The sequence below is a fragment of the Marmota marmota genome, unplaced genomic scaffold, assembly GCF_001458135.2.
Source record: "Marmota marmota marmota unplaced genomic scaffold, marMar, whole genome shotgun sequence".
Taxonomy (NCBI): Eukaryota; Metazoa; Chordata; class Mammalia; order Rodentia; family Sciuridae; genus Marmota; species Marmota marmota.
The window spans coordinates 65,225,758-65,238,129 of NW_025999842.1; the positions used below are offsets into that span (position 1 = coordinate 65,225,758).

Below are 12,372 nucleotides of genomic sequence, written 5' to 3' on the forward strand. Positions count from 1 at the left end.
TTAACTATTTTAAGTTTTGAAGTTGTGCTAGAAGAAAAACATTTAGGATGAAATTTTATTTTTGTCCTCTGTACTCTTCCTTTTCTGGTAGACAGACTGACATGTCATGAAAGCTCTTGCTAATTCAACTTCCATTAGGTTACTGTAGTGCTTCCATCAGAAAGTGTGTCCCTGGTATGCATCAGTCTGAAAAGGTCTTAACCCTTTCAACTCTTTGAAACTGACCCTTCTACCTGCAAGATAGCCTCAGAGGCTAATCCACTACTGCCTGCAGAATTGAGCATCCCAGAATTAGCTGGCCATAGTACAGGTTCTCTAAACACCAAGAATTAGGGACAAGTTGAGCTCCATCAAGAAAGCTCCCAAGTTATAGAACACTCCATTGTTTTCTTTTCTTAGATATCATTAATGTCATTCATATTTTACTTCTGAGTAACATTTAATTAATATATTTGAACAAAATATATTCAAAATAAATATATTTTGAATAAATATATTTTGAAACAAAATTAAAAATATCATTAACTTAACAGTGGATGAAATTATATTCCTAGAGCAAATTCTCTTTACATAGAATCTATAAACCAAGATGGTACTGGTCAGGTTTGTGGTGGTCAAGAAACCCTTGGAGTGGGTCATCAGGTCACCAACACGGGCTTCTGGTATACCAGAAACCATGATCCAATTCCTTGTAGTCAAGAGCTGGAATTAGCCTTCCTGAGAAACTCTCAGATATCCTTGCCCTTGACACCTCTGTATATCCATTATATAGTGAATTTTTGCCATGTGCATAATGGACTTATTTAGTATCTAAGAGTATTCCATAGTTAGCTGATCTCCTGGTTCAGGGCAGGCTTTGGAGTCGAACCAGGTTTGAGTCCTAGCCTTTGCTACTGACTCAGTAGAACAAGTTACAGAATCTCTAGGACCCTAGGATTTCCTATTGATATTGGAATAATCATATCTAATTCACAGAAGGATTGTGAATACTGAGTTTGGAGGATGTCTGCAAATTGCCCATAACTTGCTTTCTAAATAAATAAAACTCCTGTCTATTCTGCCCCTTTTCCAAAAATCTGAAGTGATTTTCAACTCAGTTAAAATCAGCAACACCTACCATTATTTTCTTTATTATTCTTTTCATTATTTTCTTTCTGAATCTTTCAGGCTAGTAGCAGAGGCAACATGTAAGGACAGGAGAAATTCCTTAGTTGTCTTCTCCGGGGCACTGAAACCCATTGATGTGTCTCTGTCCTCCTCAGGTGTCTAGAGAGAAAGACTCTCCCCAACAGACTTCTGCAGGGCCTTCTCCTGCCCAGAGGAACAGCCAACCAGGCAGTTCTGCTGTGAGCAGCATGCTTCGTGGGGGTGGCACCATCAGAAACATCTGGACCGATCACCAGATCAGGCAGGCCTTGTTTCCCAGCCGCCGGTCCCCCCAGGAGCACGAGGATGATGAAGATGATTACCAGATGTTCGTGCCATCCTTTTCTTCCTCGAACTTGAACTCGGCCGGACTGTGTGAAGAGAGCACTTCAAGTCGCCCTTGCAGCTGGCATATGGGACAGATGGAGTTCTCAGAGGTTTCCAGCTCTGGCCACAGGATTGTCCGGAGGGCCAGCAGTGCCGGTGAGAGCAACACGTGCCCGACTGAAATAAGAAGGAGGGACAGCAGTGGCTCTCAGTATAGTCCCCGAAGGGAACTGCAGATCGGCCCACAAAGAGAAGGGCAGGAAGGGATGACTCCCTTTGGGTCATCTGTAGAGTTGACAATTGATGATATAGACCATGTCTATGATAACATAAGTTATGAGGACTTGAAATTAATGGTTGCTAAACGGGAAGAAGCTGAATTCACTCCCTCCAAATCAGCCAAGGACTCCGTTCGTCCCAAGAGCACCCCGGAGTTAGCCTTCTCAAAGAGGCAACCTGGCCATAGTACCAGTTCCCTACACACCAAAAGAAATGGAGTGCTCACCAGTCAAGAGGCATCTCATCAAAGCACTCAGGAGCTCCAGGTGGTAGAGGAAAACATTTATGACACTATCGGGCTCCCAGACCCACCACCTCCAGATTTCAAAAGCAACAGCCTTAAGCGGCCCAAGAGGAGCACCTTTTTGGGTTTGGAAGCTGACTTTGCATGTTGTGACAGCCTGAGGCCATTTGTTTCCCAAGATAGCCTCCAGTTCAGTGAGGATGATGCGCCTTACCACCAGGGGCCCCCCGACAATGACTATTTGAGTTTGCTGTACAACTCCTCCAACTGCAACTTGTCTGTAGCAGATAAGGCTCTGTCTGATAAACTGTCTGAAGAGGTAGATGAAATATGGAATGACTTGGAAAATTACATCAAGAAAAATGAAGACAAAGCTAGAGACCGTCTCCTGGCAGCATTTCCTGTAAGTAAAGATGATGTCCAAGACAGGCTGCATGCAGAGAGCACCCCAGAACTGCACAGAGACCCCAGGCACTCCACATCCACTCTGTCCCTCCCTGAAAGCCAGGCTTTCCTCACACCTCTGAAAAGCAGGGCCGGCAGAGCTAGCCGGGCCAACTACCCACTTGAAGAAGACCTGATTTCTACAGAAGGCTCCTTTGTGAGTCTTAACCGACTCTCCTTGGCCAGCGAAATGCCCCCGGTGGACAGCCCCTACGACTCAGCCAACAGCAGCCTGCCCCAGACAGACCCCGAAACCCCTGATCCTGGGATAGATGTCACAGATAAGACAAAAAGCAGGGTCTTTATGATGGCGAGGCAGTACAGCCAGAAGATCAAGAAGGCAAATCAGCTTTTAAAAGTGAGAAGTCCGGAGTTGGAGCAGCCGCCATCCAGTCAGCATAAATCCACCCACAAAGACCTGGCAGCCATCCTGGAGGAGAAGAAGCAGGGTGGGCCTGCTATTGGTACGTTCACTCCACTTTTCTTCCTTCTTGAAAGTAGGTGCAAGAGCAGGCTTCGAATTCTCAGGGTCCTTAGTAGATGCACCCGTGAAAACACTTGTCACTCAAGCGTTCCTACCTCATGGACCACAAAGACACTGTAGCCTTTCCCACTTCACCTCTGCTCAGTTACACAGGATGGTGCATGATTTGGCTTCAGAGGGTTTGAGTGTCCATGCCACATTATCACTACAAGATTGCCATTTTAAAAAAATAAGTTTTTTCTAAGGGTACCTAAGGTATGGGAGTGGGCATGCGAACAGTTTTAACTTGTGGAGCCTAGAACTTTACCCTCTATCAGTAACATCTAAGGAGAAGGAGTAGCTTGGAAAAGCTTTCAGGTTTTGAATGCATATAGGATGTGATTGTTCTTTGCTTTGGAACCCTACATGAAGTGCCCACTCTGGCTAACCAAGACAAAAAAGAATTCTCTTTGCACTTTTCTTAGCTGTCCACACTATAATTTAGTTGTTCTTTTGCCTATTTTGGCTACTACTCAGTTTTTGAAAATAGCTGCTCTCGTGCATTTAAACCATCTCATTTGGTATTCTCATTGATGCCTGCAAGAAGTTTAATTCTGTAGTTAGATCTGCTTTGTGGGGTGTTACTAAGCCAGGATCATACTTGTGGTGTTGGGGAGACTGAGGGCACAGGAATGAGAGGTTCATGGCTGGACTACTTTGAAGGACAGAATGTAATACTAATCTCAAAGAAAGAACTCAGGTGTGAATAAAGCACATGATTGTCTTGAAGGAAGAGCCCAAGGCAGTGATTCTTATCTCAGGAGCTATAACCTCCAGATGCAGAGATTTCTGGGGGTAGGCCTAGGAATCTGAATTTTAAAACAGGGTGGCCCTTCCATCTGGTGTTAAGAAATCCTGCCCTTAGATTTTCTGATAAAGGAGCACCTCCAAATGAAAAAAGTGGGATCACTTCTCCAATTAGAGACAGAAATCAGGTGGCTCAGTTTCAGCAGATTCAGCTAACCAGTTTCATGGTGACAGAGCATGTTTGGGCACACAGGGCCACTAACTGGACATGTTGGTGCCACTAACTGCCTTCTTTAGAACTGACCTATCGCCATGGAAACCAGAGGGCAGAAAGGGGATATCAAAATCCTCAGTGAAGTCACAAGTTACATAATGAGAATCCGTAGGGATTTTTTTTTTTAAGTTCATAAGTATTTAAGAATTGTCCAAAGCTTTAATCTTCAGTAAAATTTCCTACCATAGATAGGGAAGTGAAGGCTTGCAATTGATAGCGGAAGGATTTTACAGACTCTTTGAGTCCTTCTTCTTTTTAATAAAAATGATGAAAAGTGATTTTTGTAGGAACAGGAGAGAGATCAAATTGCAAATATTTTTCTCCTTGTAATAATGTGCTAATGGTAATTTATGTCCCTTTTCCAATGCTAGTGTCACCAAGCTGGTATATTGTTATACTTGAAGAAAGCAGCAGGTCTAGCGGCAGAAGGACACTCTTGGGGAGGCTCAGATGGCCTTAGAAATAGTTGTGTGTTGGCAATTGCAGCCACTCACTGTTTTAATGCTAAGATTCCCAGTGACAATGGATTATACCAGTGAACTATTGCTGAAACTGTAGTAATAACCTTGGCCAGGTTACTTAGAGTATGTACCATCCACAAAAATGCAAACCTCTATCTTCATTGAAGCAAGCCCTTCTGTTCTAAATGATCAGGACTTGCAGCTGCCTTGAATGTCTTCTTTTTAACTTACCTTTTAAGTATGAATTTATTTCAGATGGGTTTTTCTTTGGCTTCTTTTCACTTAGTTTGTTCTCCTGTTTGTTTGCTTCCTGCTGTCTTCTTGGGATACCCCAGGATCTTTCCTGAGCATTGCATCCGGGTCTTGCCTTAACATGGTAGGCTACTACCGACATCCTCCCCAACAAAGAGAAGATCTCTCCCAGGGCATCGTTCACGAGTGCTGTCTTCCCCTGCTGTCTGGCAGGTGCACGTCCCTAGGGCCTGCCATCTCTCAGACCTGGTGAATTAGATCCACACCTCCTCCACCTGGGTGATGGAGATCACTTCCTGTGCCCAAGAGGCGTTCCATCAGTTGACATGATGACTCCTTTTCTCTTTCTTGTTTATCTGGGCACAGGACGTCGTAATCGAATGGACCGATTCTCCAGACTTCTGCGCGTGGGCCTTGCCACTTTGCCAGGAGCTTGCTCTCGGTGTTGTGCGGAAGGAGGAGCGCCCTATTCACCTGCTGAAACTCTCCAGCATCTTTATTGAACGCTCTGCCCAGGGTCTACAGGCCCCGGGGTCAGATTTCCGCCTATAAATCACCCAACCAGGTCTAGTCGCTCCCACATTTTAGAGCCTGTCCTAGCATGCTGGCCCTCGGTTCAGTCAGACTTCCTCCTGGTAGTCTTTGAGACTAAGGAGGCCTCGGGGGTACTTTTTTTTTTTTTTTTTTTGGTGATATTTCACATGATAGAAAATTCCATACAGGCTTGAGGAACTGTCCTCCTTGTAGAAACTAGGGAAGGCACAATTTTATGCTTTTGTTTAAATCTCAGGCAACGTCAGAAACATGGATTTTAATCCTACATTGGAAACACTTTTTTGAGATTTCCCTTGGCAGGGATTGCTTCAGATGTTTATCTGGAATCCTAACTTTCAAATCTGTAACTTTCAAACCTTCAGAAAAGGATACAAACCAGAGGCAGCCTTCAGAGTGTTGTGTAATGTTAATGATCATCTCCTATGAAAGCAATGCCAGAAATAAGAATATGGGGAATCTGGTCCTTTCTGGCAAGGGCTGAGTTCTTGGGGCTGGACAAGCCATCTTCAGCTGTCTGTTTCCCATGCAGCTGGCTGTCGGGGTCTGTTCTAGCACAGGGACACTCTATAAACCTCTCTCTCTCTCTTTCACACTGACGCCTTGTGTAGGTTACATACTCTCTTAGTTGGTCAAGTTGATATTAAAAAAAAAAAAAGTAGAAAGCACAATGTATTGTGTACTAGTGAGATCTGAGATCTGAGATGTTTTTATTTGAAAATGATAAATGGTCAACTCTTCATTACCCAAAGATAAACTATGCCCATTCTGAGTGTGTATAGGAAGTATTTTAATCCAAGGCCATCTTCCTGCCTCCCCTTTTCCTGCTATGACCTGGTTTCCAGGCTGTCTTTCCACTTGAGTGCATGGTCTCAGGAAAAGCCCATCCATTCCTAACCCTTTGCTTAAAATAAAAGGAGGCAGTATAAATATTATCTGGGGAGTGAAGTTGTTATTGAAACCAGTCTCTGTTGGTGCTCTATAGGGAGAAGAGCACGTTGTACAATCTTGTCCTCCAAGATCAAAAAGCTCATACATTATCTAGAGGAATAAACCAACCTATAAAAACAATTAGCAATACAATACTGTGTGAAAGTCTCCAAGTGTATATATGTACACATAGAAGACTTCAAAGAGGAGAAATCATTGGATAAGGATTCATGGAAGAATAGGGCTTAGGGAAGATCTTGAGCCATAGGTAGAATTTGTTAAGCAGAGAAAAAGGAGAATATGAGAGGCAGACCTGAGAAATACTGTGGATGATGAGAAACATTCCGGACAATATGTATTTTCAAATAGCTAGGCAAAAGGCACAAGCTGATTGTTCTTACAAGACTTTGTGTTTAAATTCTAATACTGAAATAATTTGAATCCTTAATGAGTTCTATTTTCTCCCCAAATTGTCATCTTCATGAAACTTGTAAAGGCTTCCTGACTCAGCAGGATCAAGTTCAGGCTGTAGCGTGCAGGAGAAAGTCTTGGGCAGCACCATCTGACTGCCCAATTTAAGCTAAATAACTCATTCAGTTTAATTTCTGAGGCTTCTGGATGCCTCTGAGCGGGTGTCATAGTTAATGAAACATCACAGGTCTCAGGATGGCTGACATAAAGTATATCGCTGACCAAGTAGACTTTCCACATGCTTTCTCTTAAGGTGTTGCTAAATATTAATTGGTTATTAAGAATTTTTACTATGCTATTTCAGGAGGAATTCCCCATGGTTTATTACTAGAAATTTCTAGACTAATATTCTCTGTCTTTCTAAGGAATTTGGAATTAAAAACCCAAAGAATCTGAAGATGGGCTCAGAGATGAGAAGTTAGACCATTTCCCTTGATTGCAGGAGCAGGGGGTGAGGGAATTGAGGACACACCATAACAGCTGATTGTGTCTGTCTTCAAAGAAGATGGATTCAAAGGAGGTGGCAGTGCTAGGGATGTGGCTTGTGGTAGAGCATGTGCCCAGGGTCTAGTCCCCAGCACTGCAGAATAAAAAAAAAAAAAAAGGCAGAAATTAAACTGAATGAGTTATTTAGCTTAAATTCAAAAGATAATATACAAATAACAGTTTATTAAAAAATATAGTTTAAAGGAGAAGAAGAAAACATAATGTCATTTGCCTGTTGTTGTGGACAGGGTAAATGTCCTCTTAAAGATTGTGTTTATGTGGTCTGAGAAACTTATAGGATGCATGGAGTTCTTCGGTTCTAGGGTGCTTGGATTGGAGAGAAGAACAACTCTTGAAATAGACATCTCTGGGCTCCCCATCTTCAGTCATTGCTGGCCCAAGAGAATGCTCTCTGTATCGTAGTTCAGCTGGTATCTTTATAAATGTCTGTCTCCGAAGTGGGGAAAAGGAGCTGCCATCTTCACAGCTTATATTTTTTGTGGAGTAACTGTCTAGTCCTATCCTTGAGCCAGCACTAGAAAGCATTAGAGTATTGCATATGTACATGCACATTTGGTTCATTCTTTTATTTTTTTGTAGTTGTAGATGGACAGAATGCCTCTATTTGTTTATTTTTATGTGATGCTGAGGATCGAATGCAGTGCCTCACATGTGCTAGGCAAGGGCTCTGCCACTGAGCTGCAGCCCCAGCAGGTGGCTCATTCTTCATGGCTTCACTGCCTGGCTTCTTGGGTTGGGAAAGGAGATGGGAGTCAGTTCTCATGTTTTGGAAATACAGAGGGGAAGGCCTCCCCTAGACATCAGCTCCCCAGACAGTGGCCGTGAAGGACTGTCTGGAAACTAGAAGTGCAGGAACCGCCGCAGGAGCAGACTCCTTTAGGGGCACGGTGGGGAGAAGCCAGGGGTGACCACTGCACTGGGCATTGTGGTCATACTTCTTTGAGTGGCTGCTTATTTTTTATTAACCAGCACGTAAGTGCTGGCATTCTTGTTTTTACAATGCCTGTTTTCAACACTGACACTGTTTCCAGCTTAAAAGGAACACTAGGTATTTTCATTACGTAGAGTGGACACTTGCAGACCTGCTGTTAAAATAAAAAAATACAAAAGGAGGTCAAATTAAATGAACTTTGTGGTGGCATTTCTAGTTTTCTTAAACTGAGTTTTAGTTTGTGTTGCTTTGTGTTCAGTGATCACAGATCCTCAAACTTCGAAGTCCTACTTACTATTTAAGTTTTGTTTTAATATGTTGGTTAGAACATTATGTTTTTATACTTAATCTTTCTATGTAGGAACAATCCCAGGTATACTTATTGTTTCCATATTTGCCTTCCAGGTGCCAGGATTGCTGAGTATTCCCAACTGTATGACCAGATTGTCTTCAGGGAGACGCCCCTTAAAATTCAGAAGGATGGCTGGGCCAGCACACAGGAACCGTCCCTCCTCAGGGCTGCCTCACCTTCCCAGGGCCAACATGGTGGCGAGGATTGGCTCCTGCATTCAACTTATAGTAATGGAGAGTTAGCAGATTTCTGTACCCGGCCAGAGCAAGACTTGAGGTCAAAGTATCCCACTTTAGATATTGGTACCAAAAGTACCCCAAGACAGTTGTCTGCAGCTTGCTCTGTGCCTTCTCTTCAAATCTCTGACCCTCTCCTGGGCTCCATGCAGAGATGCAGTGTGGTAGTAAGTCAGCCCCACAAAGAGAACTCATGTCAGGGCCATCTTTACAACTCGCTGGGTCGGAAAGGAATCAGTGCTAAATCCCAGCCTTACAACAGGTCCCAGTCTTCTTCCTCCATCTTGATAAACAAATCAATGGACTCCATCAATTACCCCAGCGAGATGGGAAAGAAACAGCTGCTGTCCTTACACCAAAATGCACGGTGTGAGAGCCACCAGGATTTGCTGCCAGGTACAGCTGATTCATGTCAGCAGGGTGCTGAAAAATGCTCTGACCTCACACTCCAAGACTCACAGAAAGTTCTGGTAGTAAATAGAAATTTACCTTTAAACGCCCACCTAGCCACACAGAACTATTTTTCCAATTTCAAAGAGACTGAAGATGAAGATGACTATGTGGAAATAAAGTCTGAAGAAGACGAGGTGGAGTTGGAGCTATTGCAGAGTCGCAGAAGGAAATCTGACTCCAAGATCGCGGATGCCGACTTCTCTGATAATGTCTGCAGCAACAACCCACCTTACTCCTTGAATAGTCCATGCACTCCAAAAGAGCCCATAAACAGCAAACTTGGGCTTTCACCGTATCTGACAGCATACAGTGATTCTGACAAACTGAATGACTACCTTTGGAGGGGGCCGTCTCCCAATCAACAAAACATTGTCCAGTCTCTAAGGGAAAAATTTCAGTGTCTTAGTTCAAGTAGCTTTGCCTAAGGCTTCTCAGTAATAGCTGCCTGAATTAACTTCCTCTTACACGCATAAATCACAGATACTGATAGGTTTTGTATGTATCAGATTAAAACAATTTTGTAATAACCAGAGGTGTAAAATATACTTTCTTTTACAGCACAACTTTTTGAGCCGGCTGACCCTACAGCCAGGATTATACTTTAGTAAGTGTCAGCATTGAATAATATCTTCTTCTCAGATGCTGATTGTCTTCACTTTCATGTAAGTCAATCTTACTTGAAATTTTTTAGGCTTTTTGGGTAACGTATTTTTTCCATATCCTGACAATAGTGCCCACACTTGAAGAAATGCAGTAACCCTCTCAAAACCTACAACACAAAGGCAGCAAGGAGACTTTTTCACATTTTGAAAGAAAGGAACTATAGCGCTGTTGAAAGATTTATGCTTGTAGCTGACATTTTGTTACAGTTGTGACAAGACCCTGGAATAACTTACGCCAGAGAGCTCTAGTTAGAACATAGTCGTGATGCCTATTTTAGGATTTCCATGCTGGCATTCCTGTGTCATTTCATTTCAACTCAGAAATTGTGTGACCATTGAAAACTAAAATGTAGAAGGACCAATTCACTGTAAGTAAAAGCCTTTACCTGTATTTCTGGACAAGTCCTGATGAATGTGCTACTGATCATGTTAATGATACGATTTCTGGGATGAAATGAATGATTTCCTTCATGGCTTAAAGAAAACGAATTCACTAAAGCGTAAACTAACTTACTGTTAGAAAGATGGAAAGACTCAGGGGGAACAACTTGGTTATCCATTCATATTATAGTTGAAATAGGGACAGTTTGACCAAAAAAAAACCTATGATGTCATTGTGTGTGCCTAACTCTAATTAGGGAGAAATAAACCATAAGCTAAAAATCAGACAAAGCACATTAAAATCACCCTTCCAGAGCACTGTTCCATAGGCAACTTCTTGAGTTTTTACTCTGCCAGTGACCTGCTAGATCCTACCCCAAGGAGTCATTGCTAAAAGGAAAGGGCAAGAACTTATTTTCTAAACAGTACATAACATGTTTTCATTATTTCAAGGCATATGAAAGAACAGTCTTTGGTTACTGGGTTCTGGATAATAACATCTTTTATGCTATAATTGTGCTTTATGAAGCATTTCATTATGATATTAAATACAAATTTAACTCCTTATGGAAGAAACAAAACACCAAAAGCATCACATTGTAAATAAAAAGCAAAAATCAAAGAAGGTTGAGATAAATGAAGGCCGATTTATTGATACTTTATAAAAATATTCTATTTTCTTGATTGCATGAATGCAATGAGGATATTTCCTTGCAATGCCCTTTATATTCTCAATTTCAGCATTTATACATTCTGTGGCCTTTCTTCACCCTCTGTTTCCTTTATAATTTTATTTTCTCTTTATTCTAATTAAAAGCCAGTCATTTCCATTTTAAAAGATACACTGATATGTGTGTGTGTGGCCTTTTCACTTGAAGGAAAGCACTAATTAAATCAGTGACATCTTCCCATAACTCTTTTCCTCTTTTTAAGTCCTGTCTCTGTTAACTTAAAACATAAAATGTAAACATCCTCATTTTATAAATAGGTACCTAGGGCATTTTTTTCCACTTTAAACAACAACAAAACACCAGGTCTCTTGTTCTTCAAGCATTTCTGTCTTCTTGTAGCTCATAAAGTGAAGTCCGGGGTGGGGTGTGGCTCTGTGGCAGGCTTCCAGCACGCATGAGGCTCTGCGATTGATCCCCAGCCCTGCCAAAAAAGTTCTTTCTTAGACTTCCTAGAGGTGTAGTGCATTTATATCACCTATTTTTTAAAAAAGCAAAACACAAAGTTACCTGACTTTTATCCAGGAATGCAGCCTTCCATTTTTGTGTTTTTGCCTCTCTGAACCAAATTCTCCAAGGTCCACAGTACTATTGTGCCTAAGTCTCAGAATCATTCATTGTTCACACCAGTGTCTCGTTACACAGCTTTGATGTCACCTATACGAACACACTCTACTGCATGAAAGTGGATGTTTCACTGTACGACGTGTCTATGTGGTCCTTTGGATTCTAAGACAAATCTGTAGTTTTATAGATCACTCCCGTGGGCCAGAATGACAATTTTGTCAGCTGTATGTAAATACATAGTCATATTGGTCTGTTTCCCCAAAATTATCAATTAAGTGCTTTTGTAGTTTGTTTTGGAGGTGGGTGGGGATGTATATAACTGGGAGGAAAAAGTTATCTGTACTTAAAGGTTCTTATTAGGTTCCTGTATGGAAGGGTCAATTTTTTTTTATAAGTTTACTTTTCACCGACTTTATTCTTTTTTTTGGGGGGGAGGGGATGCATCTAGGAAAACAGTTAAATACTGTATATAAGATAATGAAAGTTAGTAATGCCCACTATTTAATAAAGTTTGTCAAGTGTAAAGTAAATTATGGTGTGAATTACTGTGTTTATTCTGGAACATCAAGATTTCCTCAACTGTGTTTAGCTGTTACTTTGTCATGACCTATGAACCAGGAAGAAAACGATTCAGGATAACCATGATATGCTGTATTTCAGTAGCCCATGGCAAGCCATTTTTCAATATTTTTGGATTACTTTTGAAATACTGAACTTAATGTCTGTATGGTTTTTGTTTTCTTTATAGGAGACTAAATTAGGTCAATCACTAAACTGCCTTACAAAAAAAGTGTAGTAAAAAGATATCCTTTTACCTTTTTCATAATAGAATTGGAAAAGCAATATAAAAGGGTTATAGCACAAATTAGAGTTTATTCCATATAACTTCACATTCTGAATATTCT

The 12,372-nt window shown here is 41.5% G+C and overlaps 1 protein-coding gene across 8 annotated transcripts in view; it reads left to right on the forward strand.

The window, feature by feature from the left end:
* Nucleotides 1-11,997, forward strand: part of Plekhg1 (pleckstrin homology and RhoGEF domain containing G1) — a 208,941-nt gene extending 196,944 nt beyond the window's left edge. For all 8 annotated transcript variants that reach the window (XM_015502244.2, XM_048799875.1, XM_048799867.1 and 5 more), the window contains 2 exons: nt 1,263-2,904; nt 8,494-11,997. In XM_015502244.2, coding sequence (XP_015357730.1) covers nt 1,263-2,904; nt 8,494-9,554 — 2,703 coding nt within the window. In that variant the 3' untranslated portion in view covers nt 9,555-11,997. The remainder of the gene's footprint in view (nt 1-1,262; nt 2,905-8,493) is intronic.
* The last annotated feature ends 375 nt before the right edge of the window (nt 11,998-12,372 follow it).